We start from the raw sequence: 10,046 nt of genomic DNA, 5'->3' as shown, positions 1-10,046 counted from the left end.
TTGGGAGGTTGAGACAGGAGGACTGCAAATTTGCCACCAGCCTTTGCAATTTTAGAGGGCTGGGGATATAGCTTAGTGGTAAATTATTGCCCCTAGACTAAATCTCCAGTACCAAAAAGAAAAAAAAAAAAAAAAAGAAAGAAAGAAACAGAAAGAAAAAAAATGACAAATTTTGGTTAGAGATTAGTGAAAATAAATATATAGACATACTTCTTTACCACCCAACTTTATGAATTCCCCTTAATTCTTTTTTTTTTAATCCCCTGATTTCTGAAGCCCAGATAAAAGCCTTCATTTAAGAAAAATGTCCGGTACACACTAAGTATTCATCATCATTAATACTAAGTATTCACCATCATTTCAAGCCAGGAGACTCCTAGGACTTTGGAATCTGAATAAGTTCCAGGCTCAGGTGCAGCATAAATGAGTCCAACTTCTACAATTCTCTGTACCTGTTTCTTTTCTTCTGGGGGCGGGGAGTGGTACCAGGGATTGAACCCAGCTGCACTTAACTGCTGAGCCACATCCCCAGACCTTTTTATATTTTGAGACAGGGCCTTACTAAGTTGCTTAGGGGCTTGCTAAATTGCTGAGGCTGGCTTGTGATCCTCCTGCCTCAGCCTTCTGAGCCACTGGGACTATAGAACAGCACCACTGCACCCAGCTGTACCTGTTTTCTGCTTTTAAAAGGGGGACACTTAGACAGTAGAGGTGTGAAAACATCTTTTAAATAGTTTTAAATCTATCCCATGTGGTAGATTTTAATTGTTATTGCTGTAATTCTGTGGGAATGGGCCTAAAGGGCTTCCTAGAACCTGCCTCTGGCTGTGCTGCCTTCAAAAATCTCTATCTTGGGCTTGGTTGCCATGGCATGTGCCTGTAATTTCTAGAACTCACAAGGTTGAGGCAGTAAGATCACAGGTTCAAGGTCAGCCTCAGCAATATACTGAGGCCTTCAACAACTGAGACTCAGTCTCAAAATGAAAAATAAATAAATAAATAAATTTTAAAAAGGCTGAGAATCAGCATACTACAGTAATGCAGCCATGTCAATGTTTATAGCAGCTCAATTCACGTTAACTAAACTAGGGAACCAACCTAGGTGTCCTTCAATTGATGAATGGACAAAGAAAATTGGTATATATACTCAATGGAATATTACTCAGCTTTAAAGAAGAGTAAAATTATGGCATTTGCCAGTAAATGAATAGAGTTGGAGAATATCATGCTAAGCAAAACAAGCCAATCCCCGGATGTTTTCTTTAATATGCGGATGCTAGTTCACAATGGGGGGGGGGGCACTAGAGAAGAATAGCATTACCTTAGATTAGGCAGAGGGAAGTAAAGGAGGAGAGGGGAGGAGATGCAAGGATAAGAAAGATAGTAGGTTCAATCCCCAGTATGTATGAGTGTGTGTATGTATATATATATAATTTCTATCTTTCGTGCCCCGACATCCAGCCTTCAAAGCCTGTAGATATCCTACCTGTAGCTCACAGTCTGAATTCCAGTGGACCCAAGGATGGCCCGTGCAGTGTAGCCATGTGTGTGTTAGTTGTCCTCATTGAATAATTTCATATCCAAATTGAGATCTCCAGTCTCTCTGGAACTTGGCCAGCTCTGAGGACCCCCTCCCACCTTCACATTTGGTATCAGCAAGAGGGGAATGGCAGCTACTTCCTTCAAGGAGGACAGGTCCCCACAGGCCTTGCCTCCTTCCACTTGTGAATGAGTAGGTTCAGAATTTGTGGCCCTCCCTCACTTCTCTGGCTTTGTCCTTTACCTACTGTCTTCCTGCCCTGTGATGTCTATGTCCCTAGGGCCATGCTGTATCCTCCTTTAACATTTTTGCCTCTTTATACAACAGCCTCCCCAGGACACTCTGGGTGAGCCCAGTAAACTCTAACAGAGTACAGGGTGGTAGACATATCTGTCTCCACCATCCTGATGTCATCAAATTCTTATCCTGAGCTGGCACCAGGCGGAGGTTGAGAACCCAGTCTAATTTCTTTTTTTTTTTTTTTGGTATTTGGAATTCAACCCAGAGGCACTTTACTTACCACTGGGCTAAATCCCAAGCCCTTTTTATTTTTTGTTTTTGAGACAGGGTCCTGCTAAATTGCTAAGGACCTCACAAAGTTGCTGAGGCTGGCCTTAAACTTAAGATCCTCCTGCCTCAGCCTCCTGAATCCCTGGGATTACAGGCATGGACTGAAATGCCTCAGTTTACTATTTTAACATACTGTGGAGGGCTTAATCAATATATACAGATCTTTTTATTATTGTTCCCAAGCTGAGGATAGGGAAGTCCTTGCAGGAACTTTGTCTTGAAGAAGGAGGTGAAATGTGCCCTCCTTCCAAGGAAGAGAGCACATTTGTATATGGTTGATCATATAGAAACCAAATAGAAAAGATGTACTGCTGTTAAAAGAAAGACTAATAATGTACCCTGTCGCTCCTGATTGGTGGCATCTATTATCTGAGGTAGGAATAGGGTCTGGACCAGAGTTGAGGGAAACCTGCCCAGTACCTGCCCGTGCCTGGGATTCCTGAGCACTGGCAGCCAAGGCCACTCCTGCCGATCTGGCCTGGCCTCCCTGGTGAATGGGGGAGGTGCTGCTCAGGCCTGATGCTGATCTCTCCTGACAGCTGCTTCCAAGGCTGGCAGGATGGCAATCAGTGGGGGAAGGGACCAGATTTAAAGATCCAGCGGTCCCTCCCCCTGCCAGATCGCAGCAGGCCAGTCACGGGTGAGCATCCTCTGAGGGCATGGCTTTTGTGCATATGGGAGGTCAGAGACCCTTGTACCCTCATTTCCACTTCTTGGTACCATGAACACCACTGGTCTTCATGTCTGCTAGCATCCCACAGGCCGCCTAGGAGACCGGTGGCTCCCACCATGCGATTTCGACGCCTGACCCCAGGCTACTTCCGGGTACTACAGGTAAGTACCCCTAACTGATGGTTTCTGGCACCACTGACCCCTTTTTCCCAACAGTTCCCCTTGATACCCCCAATAGCCAGGCTGTCACGTTCCCTGCCGCCTGACTAGCCAGAACCCAGATGGGCAGTGAAGCGAGAGGGACTGGGGTGGAATCTCCCCGGGGCGGCAATGGTGCCCGTACTGCCCTCACTCAGCTGCACCGTCCCTGCTTCTGCCTGCCTAGAAGTCTCCATCGACCCCTCAGCTACACCTTCTTCACCCTAGATGCAGGTAGCCGGGAAGCTGAAGGCAGAGCCCCGGAGTCCGCTGGCTGGGGTTGTGGCTACACTGCTGGCTGTCCTCGGGCTGGGCGGCTCCTGCTATGCAGTCTGGAAGATGGTGGGGCAACAGCAGCCGCCAGCACAGGCCCCATGACAAAGCAGGCCGCCTCTCACCTGGGCTTTGGAGGTAGGTGACTCAGGAGGAGACTGCAGTCTCAAAACCTCCTTTTCTAGGAATCAGTCCTTGCCCTCATTGGAAGCAGAATAGAATAAATCTTATCCTACTCCCCCACTTCACACTGCATCTGGGGTCCAGGTGAGATGCTAAGACTCCAGAAGGAGGGAAGGGATGTAGCTTCCAAAGCTGGACCAAGTAAGGAGTAGACACCTGGGCCTTGTATGTAGAAGGCAGCTGAGGACTCCTAATAGGGCAGGACTTTGCAGCCAGATGTGGCCTGGAAGTTAGAATCAGAGGTAAGCCCTTTGTCCAGTTCCTTTATTGGGGGACAGGCACCCAGAGGAGGCCAAACCCTGAATCCAAAGAGATTGGCACACTCTCTCCCAGCCTAGCCCTTACACCGCTGTCCATAGGCAGCTCCTCTGCCCTGAATCCTCAGGCCTTGTCATGCAGAAGTGTCCATCTCAGGGACTTCAGTGGACACTTCTGTGGGCACTGCCAGTCGCCGGGGTGGCACATAGGAACCCATGCCCGCTGCCCTCTCTGCCTCTTCCTGACTGTAGGGCTCAATGCTCAGCTGCTTCAGCCTGGGGAAAAAGAAGAACACAAGTTGGGAGCTGACCAAGTGCATGCCCAGCATGCCCTGCATGCCCCACACCCACGCATCAACACTCTTCTTACTCCTTCATACCTTTTCTTGTGGTCTTTGGATCGGAAGTGGGTCTTCAGGTTGGCGGAATCGACAAAGTACCTCCTGCAAGGAGAGGGTGAGAAGACTGAGGAGGTGATGCGTCTCAGATATGCCTGTCTCCCTGACCCTAGCTCATTCCCCGACGCCAGGCTCCGGGGCTGGAGGGATGGATGGGAGAGGACTGGTCCAGAGAGGAGATCCTGCGTGGCCCGGCCCTCACAGCTCCCAGCCAGTACAACAGACCCTCTCTCTCCCCACGCTGGACTCGGCCGCGACTCACCCGCAGGCCAGACAGCGATGCAGGCCGCCCCCCGGCAGGTCTGGGTCGGGCTCTGTGTTCGGGTTGGGCTTTGCCGGTGCCGGACCCTGCGGCCGCAGCTCGCGGTGAATCTCATCCAGGTCGGGTCGCCGCCGCTTAGCCTTCATTTGGCGGGCCAAGGAGTGCGCTCGGTGCGCGCCTGTGCGGCGGGAGCGACCCATGGCCAGTGACAGCGGGACGAGAGGGCCGGGAGCGGAGAGGGGGCCGCACGTGTACGCGCTTCCCTAAAGCTCAATGACGTCACGAGACGCCCGGGGGCGGGGCCGGACCTGCCCGACTGTTTCTGATGGCGTCACTCGTACGGTCCGCGACTTCAGCGCCCCCAGGCGGCGGCGGACGGGCGTGACGGAGCCTGCTCGCCCACGGCGGGAGGCGGCGCGTAGCTGGGGAGGGCGGGAGGCGGCGCGTAGCTGGGGAGGGCGGGGAGCGACGTGCGCCTGTGGAGTTCCGGGCGGTTCCTGTTGCACTGTGCGCCCGGCGCGGCGCCATCATCCTTTCCTGGTTCCCACACCTTAAACCCTACGGTGGAGGGTCTAAGCTTTAAGCATCTCTGGAAGGCACTAATAATGCATGTAAAACGAATAAATTAATAAATGATGAGTGATTGAGTTTGGGATCCCGACTCCAACAGGGCTTTCCGAGATACCTGCAGCCCCTGGCAAGCCCTCAACCCTTCTCGCTTCTTCCCAGTTATTCTATTAAGTCTCTGTCCTCTGCCCGCCCGCCAGGCAAATCCAAGGTGTGTGTGTGGGGGTGCTGTTCCTACCCAAAGACCCCAGCACCCGGGTCTCCCGTCATTTAACTCCTCTCTCGCAAGAGGAGATACTCACAGAAAGACCCCTATTGCTGCCTCTTTTCTCTGGGCTGGACTTCCCAGGAGAGGGCTTACAGCAAGGGCAGAGATAACTAAATGTTGTAGGCTCACAGGAGGGGCGAGTGCCAGAGGGCCATTCCTCATTCATTGGGTCCTGGTGCCTACCAGACTGGCTAGAGACAACTCCCCTGGACGGTGCCAGAGAAGCTCAGCAATAATTCAGGGGCTCCAGCTCTTTGGAACCTGTTGCCAGGAAACAGAGAGACAGGCACGTGCATCCCTAGGGAGAAGAATAAGTTTCCAGGCCAGACAAAGAAGTGAAATGTAAGCCCAAGGTGCTGACAGCGTCCAAGGATCTTCCCACTCCTGTTCATGAAGGCTGAGTGGGGACAGAGTGGCCCTGCCAAGGACATAGCTGGTATGGGAACACCAGTGTATGTCATCAACCTAAGGACTATGCAAATAAAGAGAATTTGTCTGAAGCCATTCCAAGAGATTGACAACCTTAAATATTCCTAAACCCAGGAAGGTGACCTCTTCAGAGAGATGTCTTTATTATTGGTGGCCAATATGGGTCAAGACAAGAGACTAAGTTGACAGAAGTCAGCCCCTTCTCAGACTCCTTTGGATCAGTTTCACCTGCTGGGCATTGTGCCAATTAGGGAGGTTGGTGCATCTTTAATGAAGTCACCCGATCGCTGGGACAGGCTCTTGGCCCCACCAAGTTCCCAGAGCCAGATCTATAGGTGCCCACTGAGTCACCACCTTCTGTGCCAGGGTGCCAGTCTCCTTTCTCTTGCAGCTATGAACCAGGCCTTTTGGAAAACCTACAAGTCCAAAGTGCTACAGACCCTGAGTGGGGAATCTGAGGAGGACCTGGCAGAGGAGGTGGGTACCCTTCATGCCTGCTGGGTGGGGCATGGACAGGGCAGCAGGAGGGACAGAAAGAGGAGGGAGAGGCACATTTGTATAGTAACTGTAGGCACATACAGGGATGGCAAGCAGCATGGTGCAGTCAGACAGCCAGGACACCTAAGAAAACTGAGGAAGGAGAGAAGAACTGTGGCTATGGGAGGAGTGGCCACTGTTTCCATCGACCCCAAGGGCTGCGCATGGAAGAAATTCTTCTAAGACCAGTAGGCAGTAGCCACACTCAGTATATGTGGCTTGACACAACTTTTTTTTTTTAAATTTAATTTTATTTTTAAGAGAGAGAGAATTTTAATATTTATTTTTTTTAGTTTTCGGCAGATACAACATCTTTGTTTGTATGTGGTGCTGAGGATCGAACCCGGGTCGCACGCATGCCAGGCGAGTGCGCTACCGCTTGAGCCACATCCCCAGCCCTTGACACAACTTTCTAATAAGCAGAGCTAAGCAGAAGTGGGATGGCTTGCCTTGAGAGGTAGTGAGCCCTCTGTTACTAGGGGTAGAGGTGTGGCACTTGAACTCTGAGCACTGTGTCACTGTAGCAATGTCACATCAAAACCAAACTTACATCATGCTTTGTTCTGATTTAAAAAAAAAAAAAGGCTCTGCATGCCTGTAATCCCAGCGACTCGGAGGCTGAATCAGGAGAATCCCAAGAACACAAGTTCAAAACCAGCCTCAACAATTTAGCAAGGTCCTTAGCAACTTAGTGAGATCGTCTCAAAATAAGAAATAAAAGGGGGTGGCTTGGATGTGGCTCAGTGGTAAAACTCCTCTGGGTTCAATCTCTAGTCCAAAACAAAACCAAAACAGCAACAACAAAAAAACTCTAGGTCTCCTGGCATGATGGCGCACACCTGTAATCCCAGCGGCTCAGGAGGCTGAGCCAGAAGGATCTCCAGTTCAAAGCCAGGGGCAGCAACGGCGAGCAGCTAAGCAACTCAGTGAGACCCTGTTTCAAAACAAAATACAAAATAGGGCTGGGGATGTGGCTCAGTGGTGGAGTGCCCCTGAGTTCAATCCCCAGAACCAAAAAAAAAAAAAAAAAAAAAAAATCTATGTCTGGAAGCTGTGATAAGTAGCAGTCAAACAAACAGATGTGGCAGGGGCAGGAACTAGTCCTTTGGGGTGGGTATGTGTGGATAAGTGTATGTCTAGACAGGTTGGTGTCCAAAGTGGGGCCTGTGTGGAAGTCTGGGATGAGACTCTGGGAGGAAGCCCCAGTGGAGGGCTACTGCACTGCGAATTGGATCCAGGTGTCTGCAGGTGCTGGGGTTTGGGCTGGAGCACACGCCTGTCAGCCTTATGCTTGCGTGATGTGTGTGTCCGGGTGTCTGTGGGTAGGTGGAGAGGATTGTGTGCTGAGGATGGGCCTTTGTGCAGCTGTCTGCAGTTGTCCACGTGTAGGGGTGTGACGGCATGACTTCATGAGTCGTGTGGGTGCCCTGTGGCACATACAGGGGAAGAGCTTCGGCCCTGTGGGGGCATGCTCATGGCCAGCTATGTCTGTCTACATCACCATGCATACCCTTGCCCACATGTTTCTGGGGGCATCTAGATGTGTCTGTGGGTGGGCTGGTATGTGTGCTCAAGGGTGTCTGCAGGGTTTATCATACATGTGTACATACCTGTGGGCAGTCCCATGTGCCTTCATGGAGGTATGAGGTATGCAGGTGTGTGTTAAGTTCTGTGGGGTTGGGGTGCCTGTGTATACAGGCTAGCCATGGGAAGGGAGGTCCCACTTTTCTGGGGCTTCTCTCATGCTCTATGGGGGTTTTGTGTCTCAGAGGGAGAACCCAGCTTTAGTGGAGTCTGAGACAACAGAACCTGCTGAGGAGGCCTTCAGTCCCGTGTCACAGCTGGCCCGCAGGGTGAGTTCTCCCTTCTTCCACCCAAACCCTGGGGAACTCATGGAGGCTGCTGTGGAGCCCTGGGAGGCTGAGCTGGGCCCTTTCCTGACTCCCAGCCCCTCCCTCCCAGGTTCAGGGAGTCGGGGTGAAAGGCTGGCTGACAATGTCATCTCTGTTTAACAAAGAAGATGAGGACAAGCTGCTGCCACCAGAGCCCTGTGCTGACCAGTATGTGTGTGTGTGTGTGCTGTGGGCAGTTCCAGAAGGGCCTGGGGTCTCTCCGCTCTCTTGTCATTTCCTTCTGATCTCTTTCTCTTTCTAACCATGGAGGGCTGGGGAGGGGCAGCTCCTGGCCCTTCTATTTCTCTCAGCAGGACACTCTACTCACACAGTGTATCTGGGAGTTTGGGTTAGATCTCAGGAATTTACCAGAATTGGGACTGAAGTTGGAGGGTGTTTATGGGCTGTCTTTCCCTACCACTGGGGAGAGGCCATCTCCTGAGAATCCCAACAGAGAGGTCCTCTAGGTGTTTGCAACATGCAAGAGCGAGTGGTTCGGAACAACCCTCATCCTCCAAGGGAACATGTGACCAACAAATTCTGGAACCCTCTTCCACAGATTGAGATTCAGGAGGCATGGGTAGTGCCGGAGGATCTCAGCAGACTGAGAGGCACACTAGTTTGGGAATCACTGCTTTGGAAAGCCTTTGATGCTCAGGGGCAGGGGGGGGACACAAGCCTCTATCCCCCCTGCTCTGGCTCTAGCACCGGCACCCACTCCATGCCTGCCCTTTCCTCCAGCCCAGTCCACTCTCCCAGCGGTTGCCTTTCTGCCCCAGGGTCCTCCTGACCCATCCATCCATCCTGCCCCAGGGCTTTCTTTCCTCTCCCCAGCTCACCCCCTCTCCCTCCTGGTCCTGAAGGCTCTTCCCAGATCTGAGGCTCCCACTTCAAGCCTCACCTCCTTCCAGAAAGGCCCTTCCCCACATCTCCCCTCTACCTCCCAAGTCCCCCTCTCCCCTAAGCTTCGGGTCTAGGATTTTCCCTTTCCTCAGATCGCTCCACCTGTCTCTCCCAGGTCCCTAGTCGCCCCACCTTTCCTTTATCCCAGAACCAGCCCCTCTGCCCAGTCCCACCTCGATTCCCTCCAGTGGGCTCCACAAGCCCTTGTCCCCACCCCACGTCTGGGTCTCACTCCTCTTGGCCACCTCTGACAGCTGCTCCCGGGTCGTCCCGCTCCCCCCCCCCCCGCCCCCGCCACGTGGTCCCTTCTCACAGCCTGACTCCGCTTTCTCCAGGGATTCTGGTCTCTTCTCACCAGACCCCTGGCCTAATCCTCTGACCCCCGACCCAACCAGGCGCCTCCTTCCCAGTGCCTCCCCTTGCCCGCAGGCCCTAAGTGACCTCCTCCTGACTCCCTCTGCCCCACTGCTCCACTCGGTTCCCGCCTCTGTCCATTATTCCTTTCTGGGACCCCTGGCCTGCCCCTTGGGACCCGGCCCTCTTCTGTCGCTCACCCGCCCCTCTCCTGCAGCCCTCTGGCCGCGCAGCCCACCTCGCAGGCGGGGGCCACCGAGGCAGAGGCGCGCGGCCCGGGATTCTGGGATGCGTTCGCCAGCAGGTGGCATCAGCAGCAGTCCATGCTGCGGGGCGCCGAACCCACCCCGAATGCGGACCCGGAGCCCCAGGACCAGGCCAAGGAGGAGGCCAACGAGCGCCCGGAGCCTCGGGAGGTGGACCCCGCGGCCGGCTTCAAGTGGGATTTCCTCACCAACAAACTGGCCGAGATGAGGGTGAAGGCCGTGCCCAAAGGTGACTAGCCGGCACGCCAAACTGGGCACCAGCCCTCCGCAGCCCCCATTAAAAAAAAAAAAAAAGTAGCCCTACACCTCGTGTGACGGCGTTTTTGTCCGGACAACAGGAAAAGCAAAAGCTATTTTGGGGTGGGTGGTCTCAGGCGGGGTCTAGTTGGAGATGTCCTCGCACCTTTCCCCACAAAAGTGCTGGCCTAAAATGACCAGGTGGCACACGCCTGTAATTCCAGACACTTAGGAGGCTGA

The 10,046-nt window shown here is 52.9% G+C and overlaps 3 protein-coding genes across 3 annotated transcripts; 2 read left to right on the top strand and 1 right to left on the bottom strand.

The window, feature by feature from the left end:
- The first annotated feature begins 2,899 nt into the window (after nucleotides 1-2,899).
- Nucleotides 2,900-3,358, top strand: Znf593os (ZNF593 opposite strand). Its single transcript, XM_071618703.1, has 2 exons — nucleotides 2,900-2,944; nucleotides 3,209-3,358. The coding sequence occupies exons 1-2, from the start codon at nucleotides 2,900-2,902 to the stop codon at nucleotides 3,356-3,358; spliced, it is 195 nt and encodes a 64-aa protein (XP_071474804.1).
- Nucleotides 3,359-3,683: 325 nt separating this feature from the next.
- On the bottom strand, nucleotides 3,684-4,640 carry Znf593 (zinc finger protein 593). The gene is made up of 3 exons (XM_027937450.2): nucleotides 4,354-4,640; nucleotides 4,074-4,136; nucleotides 3,684-3,969 (listed from the first exon to the last, which is right to left on the bottom strand). Exons 1-3 carry the CDS (start codon nucleotides 4,551-4,553, stop codon nucleotides 3,828-3,830), a joined length of 405 nt encoding a protein of 134 aa, XP_027793251.1. The 5' UTR covers nucleotides 4,554-4,640; the 3' UTR covers nucleotides 3,684-3,827.
- Nucleotides 4,641-6,010: 1,370 nt separating this feature from the next.
- On the top strand, nucleotides 6,011-9,806 carry C10H1orf232 (chromosome 10 C1orf232 homolog). The gene is made up of 4 exons (XM_027937027.2): nucleotides 6,011-6,094; nucleotides 7,924-8,007; nucleotides 8,117-8,214; nucleotides 9,521-9,806. Exons 1-4 carry the CDS (start codon nucleotides 6,011-6,013, stop codon nucleotides 9,804-9,806), a joined length of 552 nt encoding a protein of 183 aa, XP_027792828.2.
- The last annotated feature ends 240 nt before the right edge of the window (nucleotides 9,807-10,046 follow it).

The sequence above is a fragment of the Marmota flaviventris genome, chromosome 10 (assembly GCF_047511675.1).
Source record: "Marmota flaviventris isolate mMarFla1 chromosome 10, mMarFla1.hap1, whole genome shotgun sequence".
In the NCBI taxonomy this organism is placed as follows: Eukaryota; Metazoa; Chordata; class Mammalia; order Rodentia; family Sciuridae; genus Marmota; species Marmota flaviventris.
Note: the sequence above shows the minus strand (reverse complement) of the source record. Positions and strands in the feature narration are given on the sequence as shown.

Excerpts from the sequence above, each read along its gene's own strand:
- Znf593 (XM_027937450.2), bottom strand. The coding sequence starts at position 4,553 with ATGGGTCGCTCCCGCCGCACAGGCGCGCACCGAGCGCACTCCTTGGCC. Across the intron at positions 4,137-4,353 it reads CATCGCTGTCTGGCCTGCGG|GAGGTACTTTGTCGATTCCG; the intron begins GTGAGTCGCGGC and ends CTCTCCTTGCAG. Across the intron at positions 3,970-4,073 it reads TCCAAAGACCACAAGAAAAG|GCTGAAGCAGCTGAGCATTG; the intron begins GTATGAAGGAGT and ends CTTTTTCCCCAG.
- Znf593os (XM_071618703.1), top strand. The coding sequence starts at position 2,900 with ATGCGATTTCGACGCCTGACCCCAGGCTACTTCCGGGTACTACAG. Across the intron at positions 2,945-3,208 it reads GCTACTTCCGGGTACTACAG|ATGCAGGTAGCCGGGAAGCT; the intron begins GTAAGTACCCCT and ends TCTTCACCCTAG.
- C10H1orf232 (XM_027937027.2), top strand. The coding sequence starts at position 6,011 with ATGAACCAGGCCTTTTGGAAAACCTACAAGTCCAAAGTGCTACAGACC. Across the intron at positions 8,008-8,116 it reads TGTCACAGCTGGCCCGCAGG|GTTCAGGGAGTCGGGGTGAA; the intron begins GTGAGTTCTCCC and ends CCTCCCTCCCAG. Across the intron at positions 8,215-9,520 it reads CCAGAGCCCTGTGCTGACCA|CCCTCTGGCCGCGCAGCCCA; the intron begins GTATGTGTGTGT and ends CCTCTCCTGCAG.